At 41.9% G+C, this 14,810-nt stretch overlaps 1 protein-coding gene across 3 annotated transcripts in view; it reads right to left on the bottom strand.

Moving 5' to 3' along the window:
• Nucleotides 1-14,810, bottom strand: part of DOCK1 (dedicator of cytokinesis 1) — a 323,968-nt gene that overhangs the window by 60,410 nt on the left and 248,748 nt on the right. For all 3 annotated transcript variants that reach the window (XM_075504339.1, XM_075504341.1, XM_075504340.1), the window contains 4 exons: nucleotides 6,762-6,847; nucleotides 6,419-6,575; nucleotides 3,091-3,131; nucleotides 1,692-1,782 (listed from right to left, as the gene is read on the bottom strand). In XM_075504339.1, the coding sequence (XP_075360454.1) occupies nucleotides 1,692-1,782; nucleotides 3,091-3,131; nucleotides 6,419-6,575; nucleotides 6,762-6,847 (375 nt within the window). The remainder of the gene's footprint in view (nucleotides 1-1,691; nucleotides 1,783-3,090; nucleotides 3,132-6,418; nucleotides 6,576-6,761; nucleotides 6,848-14,810) is intronic.

Raw genomic sequence — 14,810 nt, forward strand, 5'->3', positions numbered from 1 at the left:
CTGACTCCCTGCCCCATACGACCGCGGGCGCTACCGTCCTCGCGGGGAGCAGAAAGAGATCCAGGTCTCCCCGAGGAGAGAGAGTTTTCACTGTGGGTGGTGAGATGTGAGGAAGAAGAAGGGGACTAAAGCAAACGCTTCAGAAAACACTAATTCTTATGGAATTTAGATTTTTACTTTTCCTATTGCCTGCTTTTTAAAATGAAAACATAAAACTCCTTCCTACTAATTTAGCGATGAGTAGGCTACATTAAACATGTGATTTCCTGACACAAGTGTCCGCTGTTACGTGCAGCATCCTTCTATAGGATAACGCCAGAACACGGCTGGCACACGCTGCCACGTTTGTGACACAATCATGGAACTAAGCTGCATATTAGAGACAACACCATCTATCCAGAAAGCTTTCAGTGAGATTAATGCTTATGAAATACAGCTTTGTTACATTTCTGACTGCCAGTATATAGTGTTAAAAACTCAAATGCTTTATTTACATGCACCTTGTATAGATAAAACATTTTATGTATGTGTATTGCAGGTTACACCAGAACATTCCTTGAAGAACAGCAATATGGTTATGTCTCTTTAAATGTGCTATAAACTGTGTAACACTGCATTAAAATTACACGTACCTTTTAAAGAAGACTATTTGAATCTCCCTCTAACTTTTCAAAATCAAAACTGAATCTACAGATACCCAAGAGCACCTGAGGACAGTCTCCAGCACTCCCTTGTACTGCCTTTGCAAAAACAATTCTGTGGAGAGCTGGTTTACTAAAATATGTGTTTAGATGCTTCCGCACATTACATAATTGTCCTGGTTTCGGCTGGGACAGAGTTAATTTTCTTCCCAGTAGCCGGTATAGAGCTGTGGTTTGGATTCAGGATGAGAATCATGTTGGTAACACCCTGATGGTTTAGCTGTTGCTGAGCAGTGCTGACACTGGGCAAGGACTTTTCCGCTCCCCTGCTCTGCCGGGTGCACAAGAAGCTGGGAGGGGGCACAGCCAGCACAGCTGCCCCCCACTGCCCAAAGGGCTGTTCCATACCGTATGGTGTCATGCCCAGTATAGAAACTGGGGGAGTTGGCTGGGGGCAGCGATCGCTGCTCGGGGATGGGCTGGGCGTCGGTCGGTGGGTGGTGAGCAGTTCTATCACTTTTTTCCCCCTCCCTTGGGTTTTGTTCCTCTCTCTCTCTTGTTGTTTTCCTTCATGTTACAATTCATTATTATTATTACTATTATTTTGTTCCAATTATTAAACTGTCTTTATCTCAACCCATGAGTTTTCTTACTTTTGCTCATCCGATTCTCTCCCCCATCCCACCGGGGGGGAGCGAGCGAGCAGCTGCGTGGTGCTTAGTTGCCGGCTGGGGCTAAACCACGACAATAATTTTGATATTTAGAAGAAATATAAATTACAGCTTTGCAATTAATAACTTGTGGTCTTGACTTGACCGTGCTTCCATTCATTTCAGATGAAGATGAGTAAAGCACACTGACACACACTAACGGCAGAGGGCTGGCTTCCTGCACGTAGGGATTACACGTGCAAAAGATAAAACTGACATAAGAAGCAGCACACAGTTGCTAATCAGTTTAAAGTGCAGATTTTCTAAGAGGGACAAACAGTACTACTGTTGGCTACTGCTAAGATGATTTTCAAAACTTGCAATGCATTGTGGTGTTTACCTTAAGAAGCTTTGCATGCAGAAGTAACGTGTAGGCAGCTTCCGTGTAGTTATCACATTCTTTGTGCAGGTCACACAGTTTGTACAAATACCTGCAAGTAATAAAAAACAACAGTTCTTAAAAAAGGTTGGTTCTTAACTGTTACTAAATAATTTATTTTGAAGACTACAACGGTTCAACTCTATCTTCAAACAACTAAATATATGTGGGGATATTTAAAGCTCCTATTTGTGTGTACAGACACCTTTAGGACCATTTGCATTTCCGTTGGGGTTTTTTTCCAATACATATAAATGACTTGTGATGCGTAGTGGATCTGATACAGATTTTGTGCAAGAGATATTGCTCTAATTGTTCAGCTACAGAGACACATACATGTCTTCTTCCTTAACTTCAATCTCATCGTACCTCTGCAAGGAGATCCTCTTCATTTGTTTGTTAGGGTTTTTTAGTAACAATTAAAAAAACCCCCACAAAACTATTAAAATTGTGCTTTGAAAAAGCCAGTGAAAATACAGAACTTCGATATTCATTACGACACATTATAAGTTTGTTAACAGAAATTGGAGAGAATTTGGGTGGGGGGTTGACAGTGAGAGACAATTTGGCTTTATAGAGATGCTGAATAGGGCAGACCTCCGACTCGTAACTTTAACGTGTTTGTCCACAATTATCAGTCCTGCCTTTTGCTAGATTTTAGTTTCTTTTTGCAAATTAATAAAGCAATAATTAAACTCATTGAAACAACAGGAAGCGAGTTCAGAAGTGAAAATTCTTCCAAAAAGGTAACAAGCATCTGAGAATGAATTAATGAATAATATTTAGATACCTAAAATAGCAGTAAAAGCACAAGCTTCATCATTTTAGCACAACAGTCTAGCCAATTTTAAGCCAAAGTACAAATAGAGGACTAGGAACCCTGAGGTTTACAAAAGGCACAACAACATATTACCATTTTTCTTTTGTGTGAAAACAGATTTTGAAAGGTTCCTAAAAGCTTTAAATTTAAGGTAAGTATCAGTCTGATATTATTTAACAGCCCTTTTTACCTCAAGTCACATATTTTGTACTTCGCCAGAAAGCAGAATTATTTCTTTGCTCAGTTTTCTTTTGACTTATGTTTTTCACGTGACAACACTCCTGAGTATTTCAGTGTTCATCGTAATATCACTGCAGGAGTTGGAGAAGGGGGACAAAAAAAATCTCATTACTCTAATTCCTAATGCTCACTGTTCTCAGTGAAGATCAGCTTTTGAATGTACTTAAGGTTCAGCAAAGGTATGTTTTTTCATTACTTCTTTCCCTCCAGCCCCCAAGTGACTACTTAATATGAGCTTAATTTTCTCCAATTACACTACAGCAAGCCAAGCAGAGTTTGTCCCTGGTCATGTTTACAAACCTTATGTACATTTCTTCTCTCTCAATCTCCTTGTAGAAATTCTGAAAAACAACATAATTTTGTTACAAAGTCTCTGATTTCACAGTCTGAACCGTACACAGAACATGCTCTAAATTAAAAATTCGTAATTGCGTAACATCAACCTCAAAACTGCAAAATGAAATTTGCCTCTAGTGATAGAACACAAGTTATTTAACTTATAAAGTCTAATGCTGTGATGTTTCACGATGTAGCATATTAGGGTTTATGTCTCATTGCAAAGGTTACGAATTTGCAAGAATAGTACTGCCAGAAATCTGCTTCTGGCATTTGCAAGTCACACATCATTAACCATTTTCAGTTGAAATTTTGTAATATACAAAACCATAATTTTGAAGCAACAGTTGCTCTATGGATTTAAAACTCCAAACCTCAGTTGAGTAATACATCATCTGCCCTTGAATTCTAATAGTTTCTTTGGAAATAAAAAGTTAGATTAGTGTTATTTATCCGGTTTCATATGCCTCACATTATCATCACTCTCTTCAGAAATGTCTGAATGCCTCTGGTCTTGAGATAAACTAGTTAACACTACAAATATTGTAAACGCAAGATATGATAAATTGGGCGAGATATTAAAGGCACTTCTGAATCTAATTTAAAGTTTGCCTTCAAAAGTTCAAATATATCTAAGAAAACAAAATACAAAGAAATTTCCCCTTCAATGAATTACAATCTATTTCAGTGCCAAATTAAACCAGTCTGAGCAGCCACTAAGAGATGCACAAGCCCAATACAAAACTCTTCCCTTCAAAGAGAACCGAAATACAAGCTAGGATCTAGGTGCCGGCGTTGGACATGACGGATTATTCGGTGGATATACCACTTTAGTTGACATAACTGCTCACTGGTTTTGAGTTCAACCCAAAAGACAAACTGAACCACACGAAAAATTTCCGCTATTTTTTCTTACTTGTGTTTCGTTTGCTTTTTTAAAGTAGGAGAGATTTCTGAGTTAGGTGGATCAATAACGTAAAACCATTTTATCCTAATGCTGCTGCCAGCTGCTCTGCCCCTCTGATGCAGCTCCAGAAGCAACATCAAATCAAGGAGAAGGGGCAGAGGCTTGGGCAGCAGGTTGGCACTGACACCCGTTGCCTTTACGACAGTTCCCTCTCCCCCAAAAAGCAGTCCCTGTTCCTGCCCCATCGTTGGGAGCAGGTTCCCACATCCCCCGTACGCCGTGCCGGCCCACGCCTGTCTGGCTCTGCAGCGAACGGGCTGAGGAACTCACGGGGATGAAAAATAACCGGAGGGGAAGAGCGTGAGCTTTCAGCAAGATCCCTCCTCGGATCTGCTCTGCTACCTTGGCGGCACGTGTGCTTTCGCCAGGATTGTCAGGGGTAGGAACAAGCAGCTGAGGGAACAGAGAGGGCTTTTATTTGTTTTTATACATCAGCACTGGCTTAAACGCACATCAAAACCTCTGACTTAAGCTATAGTCAATACAGACAAACTTAATCCTGTGAAAGCCTCTGCATCATTAAAGTCCCAATTAAGAACTCTTTGAGACCTCAAGTGGGAACTGTGTTGAGTATCAGCCCTGGGTCGGATTTTTGCGAAGGCATAAATTTCACTTCAGGTGCATGGGGAATGATGAAAAGACTGTGTTGGCCCTGGAGGGCAAATGGGACTTTAAAACCAAGCTAAGGTTTTAAATCACGCCTACTGAAAACGAAGGAGAGTTCTGCCCTGCGATGCTTTCCTGCATTTCCCGCAGACTTCGGGGGCAGCGCTGTGTGTGGGTATCGTGTGGTGATTTAACCTGACAGCAGTAAATCACCCACAAAATTGATCGTCTGCAAATACTCGAAAAATTCAGGTGACAAAAATCAGCATCAGGAGACGCTGTTAGAGACACAGAGAAAACAAAACCAATCCCCAAGTGTGCCATCGGTCCCTCTGCGGTTGGTATGGCAAGAATTACTAGGAAGAGACTCAGAGTATTATGATGAAGGGAAGGAGAAATAAATTCACCTTCCTTCGGAAGTTTTCCTAGTTTTATCAATTGTTGTCATGTTTTAGAGCGTATGGTGTATGTGATTTTTTATTTCCTATCTGGCCTGGTGCGAACTGGCAGGCTTTTCTAACTCAAATTTGCTCGGGAGGACGCTATGACTTTTCTGCGGGCAACCTGACGGCACTCACTAGACAAACAGCCAGTGACAACTCTCCAAGTTCCTCCTCTTTTCCCATTTCTTGAACATTCTGATGCTTTTTGATGTGCACAGAGAGGAAAACCAAACTCAAAATAAAATCCCAATTTCTGATTTGATGTCTTTATCTTCTCTCCCATTCTAATGGGCAGCGTTTCATCATTTATAGCTTATGCGGTAGTGCGGCATAAAGGCTGCGCTGCACGAGCCGAGGACGTTTGCATTACTCGCAAGTGCTAAAGCTACAAACTATTTACTCAGATCTTTCCAAACCAGCCTGAACAAAATCTATCAGCCATATCACATAAACCATAAACGCTCGCTGTCTGTGCCCCACATATTTAAACGAAATGAAAGCTTTGACAACGATATAGGGATGAAAGCTCTGAATCCTTAGTGGCTAACAGTGTAATATTGAGTCCTATCGGAAAACTCAAATCTAGCTAGTACTGTGTTTGGAGGTCTCTCAAATTTATTTTGACATTTTTCCATATGTGCTGATTTTGTGCTAGTAAAATCTCATACTCCAATGCTTCCACCGAAGAGCATGATGTGCCTGCTACGGGGACAACTTCTACTGCTTCCAACTCTAGCCTAAATGGACGAAGGTTTGTAGTATAGAGTAGGTACTCCAGAATTTGTGGAACTACGAGGAGGAAATTTCCCATCAGTGAGGAAAACGACCTGAGCTTTTTCTGCTGTGAATGAAATAGTAACACTCAAATTTCTTCAAAAATTTTCAATACGGAAGCTGAGCAGGTAAGCAGAATACAAATGGGATTGCTAATGCATGAAAATTTCGGCAGTAAACTGCATATTACTCCAACATTTTGTATGTCAAAGTGTTTTTCTGCATAAAGTTGTTCATACATCAATTGTAAATGTCAATGGACAGCCCTCAAAGATCAGGCCCCGAAACATTTCTTCTTAAATCTTTCCTTAGAATCAATTAAAGAAGTCATAACCCATGTTTTCATAGATTCACCTTCATTAAGAAAGGAAAAAAACCCCCAAAATATTTCAAACTTTCATGAGAATCCCAACACGTACCCCGTTTTACACAAACCTTTTGTTTAAGGTGTAAAATTAAGAATGCAGTAGCCATTTCGGGCCGGTGACTTCTCTTTGCTTACCAGCACGTTGACAGTACAGCTCATGCGGTTCTCCTTGTTCTCATCGTGCATTATGGTCCTGTAGTCCAACAACCTCTCCATTAAGCGCACAACAAGTTTCACAAAAGTTTCTCCACTCTTAGCAAGGTATTTGTGTTTTCTGCAGTGCTCCAAGAGACTGAAAAACCAATTACATTTGCCTTGTTAATCACACGCAGAAAAAACCTTGGCTCAGGTGCAATTTTAAATATCGTGCATCATTAACAGATTTTAATTATTTCTGGGCTACAAAGTTCATTGTAATCTAATTGCTCTCTCTCCTGACTTTACTGTGACATAAATCTCGCCGCTGATCAACACTTACATTTTGTCAAATAACACTTTGTACTGTTCATCTCCTCTGCCTCCTTCCACTTCATGATCCAGTTTCGTGATGATCTCATTTTCAAACTATAATTAAACAAAGCAAGCGTAAATAATCAGATGGCAAATATTTCACTTTATTACTGTAGCCTCAATGGTTCACAGATTGGTTGGGTATCTCGGTGAGATGTTTAGCCACTACTTTAAGGCTTGATTGACTTTAAGAGTTCGCAGTCTCTGGTATTAGACTATCCACGACGATCTGCTGCCCTACAAGGACTTTTTTGTTGAGGAAATCATCGGTCATGTTGTTAAATGAAGTGTAAATATTTGCATTACGAGACATGAAATAAGGAGATTAACGACAAGAATGAGGGCGGGGAAAAAGAAGACACAAAGCCAGGGACAGACTGTCCCCTGCACTAACGGTAATAGCAACAAAAGTAAAATACAAAAATGCTGAAAGCTCTACGAGAGGGGATAGGTAGCACCTAAGGCTGGGTAACTCAGCCGGATGCACGCCCTAGCATCACTAACATCCCTTTTTAGCATACAGATACTCACTCACAGTGGGGCACAACTCAATTAACAACCCTGCTAAGAAGCCACTGCAGAGGGGAGGGAAATTGTTCCAAACAACTTCAGAGTAATATTTGGGCGATAATAAAAGAATGCAAACTTAAGTGGGCATTAGAATATATTTTAAATGCAAACTGGGTAATTCACTGCATTTTTAATGGTTACAGAGGGTTTTACCTGTTGCTGCTACATTCCCTAGGGCCCAGGGTAGGAACAAATGCAACCTGTTAGCGGAGGAAGGATCACTCTAGGCTTGCTGCTATGTAACAAATCGGTCCAGTCATCTAATTCCTAATTCTTCATTAAATAAGCACAGACAGCCGCACCATTAGTGACACAACCTACTGTCAAGAGACCTCGGCAGCAGAGCCCGGCTGAGAGGGGAGCCTGTGGCCGGGGAAGGGGATCCCATTAGTCAGAGTGGGAGTTTATTGACAGAACAGTTCTCTTCAAATTTCTTCACTGTCACTTGCTTAAGCAGTCCCTAACTATTCCGAGGAGAAGCAAAGGGCCATCTGCACAAGAACAAAGCGTACTAACATTTTGTAAATGTCAAGAGATGTACTTTGCATCTGCAGTTAATATTAACGGCATATAATGTACAAACGAAAAAAGAATGGACTGTCTGTAGCTTGATATACTTCCAGAGCGAGGATGCACTTCCACAACCTCTGGGTCAGCAGCAGCCTACGGACCCACTCTCGCACCTCTGTTCCAGCCTGAGCTTTCCCTCCCCGTGCTACGCTCCCCCACCTCTAAGCTGTACCAGTAACATAAGGGCATTTCTTATTCTTTATAAATTATTTCCACCGATCAAAAGATCTACTTTAGTGACAACAGTATTAGCTCCTCTGTTAGAGCCACCAAACGCTGCCCGATCAGCAGCGGGGCAATCTGTAACTGGAGAAGGCAGGCTTTTGCTGCAAGCCTGTAAGCAAAATTAGACTTTTCTTTCACCGGGAACAACCGCAAGGAGACAACAAGGACAACCTCAAAGAGCGCTGCAGTAGAGGTCAGGTGCTAAAGATTTAGCTGATAACTATGCTGAAAGGCAAAAATCAAAATCTATGTATCACGAGGTAAAACATCGCCGCAGAGAGCCCTGCCAGCCCAGCAGCCTCCGCCAAGGGCGGGTCACGGGCAGCTGGGTAATGGGACCAGCATCCCAGAGCGTCCCAGATGCCAGTGCAGAGGGGCTGAGCTCGGCCGTGGTCCCGCCGGTGGCGTAGCACCGGCCGTAGCACCATCGCTCAGCAGTGACCGGGGGACAAGAGGGGACAGGTATTTTCTACACGGTCAGGCCCATGGAGAAAGCTGAGGAAGACAAGGTGTTATCTCCAGCCAGCAGCAGGGCTCCGATTGGTTTAGCTAGGAAGAGAAACTGGATTTTTTTAGTCCACGCTGTGAAATCCTGCTGGCGTATTTATTTCAGCGAGGAGTGTGAGATCACCCTTGCCAACGGACTTATGTCATGATGAAACTCTGACGATAAGAGAGTGCTTTTCACCACCTTCATTTATATCACTTTGAGGAGGCGTAGCAGCTACGTCCACCACCGATCTCTTTCTGCCAACGTACGCTGCATTTTAAGCTCTGCCCACGCGGTCCCACCTCAGCCCATGCAGGTTATCATAACGCCTCTACCAAGCACCAGACAGACATGCCCTTAGTTCTGCCCCAATCCCTTTCTCCTGAAATAAATGCTGAAATAAAAGGTAAACCTGGGCAGAACAAGAGAAAAGCCTGCAGCAAGTAAGGGTGAGGAGAAGCACCTTGGCCACCCTCACAGCTGGAGGCACCTGCCTGCTCTCCTGGAAGGTCCTCTTCTGCTGAAGCCCACAGCACTTGTGAACACACACATGCTGCCCGAGTTGACCCTGCGCATGAAATGTGGCCGTGGACTGTAGAAAAGTTCCTGCTTTGCTAAGAAAAATCCTTTTCAGGGAGAAATATACATTGGTATGAAGGATTTGCTCGATAAATTGTGACAATGCCAAAATACTCCTCTTCGTTAGGACAACTCGGTCTCTGAATATCTTAACAGGCTCAACAGCAGTAATATAAAAACCCACACTCAGATCCAGGACACTGTTTTTGTCTCCCTTTCCAAGTCTCCACGATCTTCTCAGCATTAACTGCAGTAATGTTCGCATCATTTCCTACCTTCATATGCAACCCCAGACTTTTTGTCCTCTGCATTTGAGTTGGGAAATTTATTTTTACACGCTACCTGGCAGCCCACCAGACCTGTCTTACAAACAGAGAAAAAAAAAAATCCCTGCTCTGAGCTCAGTGACTACCAGCTATCATGACAAATACAAGGCAGAAAAAGTCCTGCTCACCTACCGCTCAGAGCAAATTCAGGATACAGTCTAACAACACGCACAAGTCAGTCGAACTGTGAGCTGTCAGGAAACCTGAACTACAGATTGTATCATGCATACAGCCATAAAATCAACCAAGTACCCAAACAACAGATATTCCATCTTAAAACAATTTTCGTTATTATACCTCACTGTTTTAAAGCTGAAACCCCAAACCTCAGATTAAAATATTTCATAGGTGCTCTTCTGTACCGAAATGATCCACGAAATCACAGAAACACTGCCTGGAAGAGACCGCGGAGGTCATTTCATCCAGCCTCCCAGGTGATGCAGGATCATTGCCAACACTAGATCAGGCCAACTGTGACTTGCTTAGCCAAGTACTGAACATCTCCATGGATGGATGATGACACAGCCTCGCCGGGTAACCTGTTCCGCTCTCTCACTACTTTCCTTCCGAAGAAATGAATGAAAAGTGAAGTGAAATGAGGTTTTTAATACAATGAATCCATTATTCAAAAAATGACAGGAAAATGAGAAAAGGAAGAATAATGCAATCCACCCCCTCTAAGAAGCAAACACAAGCTGAAACACGTTCCCTCAGTACAAGGACGTGTCAAGTAAAACACTGAGGCAACACAATGATGAAACAGAGAAGTCACAAAATTCATGTTCTCTAATGAGACCAGAAAGAAATTGACTTTCTATACCAATGTGAAAAATGACACTTGCTGCCAGCGTGAGCCCTTTCGGTGATATATTTTTTAGCAAGAGATTACTCATACAAAGAAGAGCAATTACATTTGTCGTACAGAATCTTGAGTATCTTCCCGATATCAATTTTACTTAAATTTCTGTAAATCTAGGCTTTGTTGGGCCATCTCCCTAATGGTCCTCTTGGGCTGAACAGAGTGAGAGTTGTGGCATTTCTGGGGTTTTACGGACTATTAACAGTATCTTTGCTCTTCAATCACTCTTGATACTTCTCAAGGAATCAATATGATGTAGATCACGCAAGCCAGATGACTAAACGTTATTCAACATAGTTAAAATTCCTTCCGCGGCCTTTCCACAGAAGAAGGTTTCATCAACACAAGTTGAGGTTTATAGAGCTATCCTCTTCCACGATGGGAGTAAGAACGCGGCCCTGGAGTCGCACAAGCTAATGGCTCTGGGACACCGCATCTGGCATCTGTTGACCAAGTCTCAATTTTTCCTTTTCTTTTTTTAAACGCATAAAATAGCACAAAGTAGGCCTGCAATTATTGTGACGGAATTTATTCTCAGTGAAGAAGCGCCAAATTTTCAGTGTTTACATTACAGCCAGTGACACTTGCTGAGGCTCTTTCTGGAGGCTTAGGGGGTATATCGGGCACCATCAATGAGCTGAGATTCCTATCTTTCTGTTGACAGCGAAAGCTTGAGGGGTGATTTTAGGAAGATTATAGGAAATTATTATCAGCTTTTCCTTGCAGTTGATCAAGATCTCGGCTTCTCTTTAGGATGTGTGTTTGAACTTGAGCAAAGAGTATATCCACTACTTCATCTGTCTGTTACAATCTCCCATCTGGAGAAAATAAATCAATGTAAGCTATCTAGCATCTTCAAGTGTCAGCTCAACTAATCGCTTTTGGTTTTAGGTTTACCTAAAGTGTGGTCAGGCTATATTTGTAGCACTGACTGACAATTTAATCTAGCTGTAGATGAGGAAGACTTTCAATCCTCCAAGCTGCTATAAATTTGTTTTGATATGGGATAAGAATAAATTTGCCACATAAAATTCAAGTGACGATAACACCACTAGAAATTAGTCCTAAAGCAGAAATAGCACCCAAGTACTGCAAAACTTTGTTCAAAGGCTGCTATGAAAGTTGGTGATAATTCCCAAGTTTCATCTGTTCTCTTTGCTATATTCCCACAGCGTTCCGGCCAGCAAACAGATCTGGCAGCCATTCAGTAGCAGGTGATTTTGGAGGTCTCCAGACTTACTGCATTACCTTTCTCCCTTGCTCTTCAGGTGAGGTGAGGGAGGAATACTGCTATTCTCCAAAAGGCCAGAAAAGAAGAAAAAATTTACACATTTACATTTCAACCATAGATAACTAAAAATGTTACTTATTGAAATTAATCCTTTGTGGGGGATGACTTATTTGAATTTGTACATTCAGTGGGATTACAGAGGAGGATCTGCAGCATCACAGAAACTTGGACAAGTCATTAACTTGTGTTCTGTCTGCAAATCTACAGCACAGGGAAAGGGAGGTTAACACAGTGCTCAGAAGTGGTAGAAAGACTTAATAAGGAATTATAGGTTCTAAAAGTCGAGAGAGGTTCAGATAAACTAGGTACTTCTTATTAAGGAGAATGGTATCAATTTGAAATTCATTGATAACCAACAAAAAATTTACACTGCAAATAAAAATGCTAGTATGGCCGTCTTGATGATACTGAGATTTATTGTTAAGTGTCAGAAATGAATTAAAAGGGTTTCCTCTTTATTTCTTCTGGTCTTTACTCATTTAATTCTCTTCACAACAGAACGCTAGCTAGAAGTACTTTAGCTGCACCCATGGTTTTATTTGAGTAATCATATGCATTATGCATTCATTTATTATGCATTTCTATATGATTTTGCATTATGCTTTCATTTATTATGCATATCTATATGATTCTGCATTATGCATTCATTGCTTATGCATTTCTATATCATTTTTCTATCATTTCGGCTATGGTTCCATTATGCTAAATGCCATTCCAATTTGCAGAGAACAGGACAGATGTGGTGTTGCAGTTTTGGGGCTCTTTCCTCAGATCATTACTTTTACACAACTCCCTACTCTTAACAGGGTAAGAACACATGCTGGAACTTGTATGCTTATATCGCTGATGCTAACACCACCAGATGATTCTCCTTTGTAACGCTGTTCAGCCTGAAAATTAGCCATATGGGACTTCTAATTTCTTCTTGCTCACTACTGCAGAGTTGGGGGTTACACCGCTCAGATTTTACTTTGAAGGATAAGGGTCCTTCCTTCCTTCCTACTTATTGAGAAATGTAATCATGCTGGGGAAGACAGGCTGGGGTAGTGCTTCTGACTCAACCCCTTACCTTATTTTGTTAATACGGTTTTTTGGCTCTTAACGTAAGTTACTTCTACTAATTAATTTGTACCAGATTAGTTAAAAGAAGTCGTATTATGACGCAGTGCCATGAGATAGGGAGAACCTACCCAACATCTCCCCCTGCTTACTCCACGCTCTGTTTTGTACCAGTTCCTGCACTGGCACCTCTCTGTGAACGGGTTCAACTCAAACCAAGCGGAACATTACATCAGCAATGACAAAGGTCCAGAAAAGGTAGGTTAAAGTTTTGGGTAGGCAAGCAAACAGGAGTGCTCATAGGAAATGGAGCCAGAGCAAGTGGCAGCTGGAAGGAACAGGCAGCGACATCAGAAGGTCAGGGCTTTTTATGCTCCAAATTCCACATTTCAGCTGAATGATTCTTTCATGATGAACTTTCTCTCCTGCTGTCACCACGGGATCCATCACGCTCACCTGACCAGGCCTTGAACAATCAAACCAATTCTCTTTCATCGCTCCTGTGGCTCTGACATATTCCCTTTGATCTGGAGGGTTCGCTAGTAAAACAGGCAAAGGGAAAAAAGCAGAGCGGAGAAGGAGGCATTTTCTTCTACAGGGAAGCTTCAGTCCCACACTGACTTTAGTATCAGATTCATGCTTTGAGGTACAGGCTACTTTGAAGCCTTATACAGGCTTTAAAGCACCTTAAGAGGGAGAGGACAAAAATGGGCAACTCCAGCTTTTAATCCAGTCAGCCTTTAATTTAGTTCTGTAAAAACCAGAGGAATTTATCTTCTGTTTTTTCCCAGGGCTATATATACTGGAAGAACAAAAAGCCCCATTCTGTCTGTTACTGGTTTCACCAGGCAAACCAATTCATACTGAAATTAAAACCGCCATCGGGAAAGCTGTCTGTTTATAACACAAGCCATCACAGCATTGAAGTTCTGCAAAAAATTTAAATTCCTCCCCCACAAATCATGAGGTTTATACATCTGCTGGAGAAATGGAGCCAATCTAAACCCTTGTTGATGTGACTAATAAGGTTAGATAATTGGATTTCTGGCAGATTAGTTTAACAGCAGCCAACCATTCAATTTTGAAGTTCTCGTTGAAAGCAATGCTGGACAATGGTAATTGGTAGTTGTGTACAGACGACATAACGCAGTACATTACACCGACACATTCAAGTATGAAAGCTTCCCTAGGTACTGGTAATACTTAAATTATTTTATATCTATTTCTAGCACTTAAACAGAAAGGAGACAAAAAAGACGAGCTGGGAAGCTACAGGCCAGGCAGGCCCACTTCAGCTCCTGAGGAAACCATGGAGCAAGCCCTCGTGGAAGTTATTTACAGGTACACGAAGGGTGAGAAGGTAACCGGGAAAAGCCAATATGGATTTACCAAGGGTAAACCACATCTGACCAACCTGACTGCCTTCTGTGATGAAACTATCTGCTCAGTGGATGAAGAGCTGTGGTTGTCATGATCTTAGCAATGTGTTTGATACAGTCTCTCAAAACATACTTCTTGACAAGTTGGTAAGATACGGACTGGACAGAGAGACTACAAGGTGGGTGGAAAAAGTGGCTAAATTGCTCATCTCAAAGGGTGGTGGTTTAATGACTTTGACAGTCTGAAAGACAGCCAACAAGAAATTGCATAACATTTAAGGAAGAGAAACTTCAAGTCCTGAATCTGGGATGGTATTGTTGCAAGCAGCAAGTACAAGCTGCTCTGCTGGAAAGGACCTGGTGGACAGCAAGCTGAACATGAAGAAGCAGTGTGCCCCTTCAATGGAGGCAAAATGTGTCCTTGATTGCACCAACAAGACTACAGCTAGAGGATCAACAGGATTATTCCACTTGTTGGGCCATGGCTGGGACACTGTGTCCAGCTTTGGTCCCCCCAGCTCGAGAAAGACAGTGACAAATTGGAGATGGTCTAATGGAGGGCCACCAAGATGAGCAGAGTGTTGGAGAACCTGGCCTGGAGAATGGTTGAAGGAATCGGGTTTGTTCAGCCTAGAGAAAAGCAGACTCAAGCCTTCCAACACCTTGAAG

Source organism: Mycteria americana, chromosome 6 (assembly GCF_035582795.1).
Source record: "Mycteria americana isolate JAX WOST 10 ecotype Jacksonville Zoo and Gardens chromosome 6, USCA_MyAme_1.0, whole genome shotgun sequence".
Classification (NCBI taxonomy): domain Eukaryota; kingdom Metazoa; phylum Chordata; class Aves; order Ciconiiformes; family Ciconiidae; genus Mycteria; species Mycteria americana.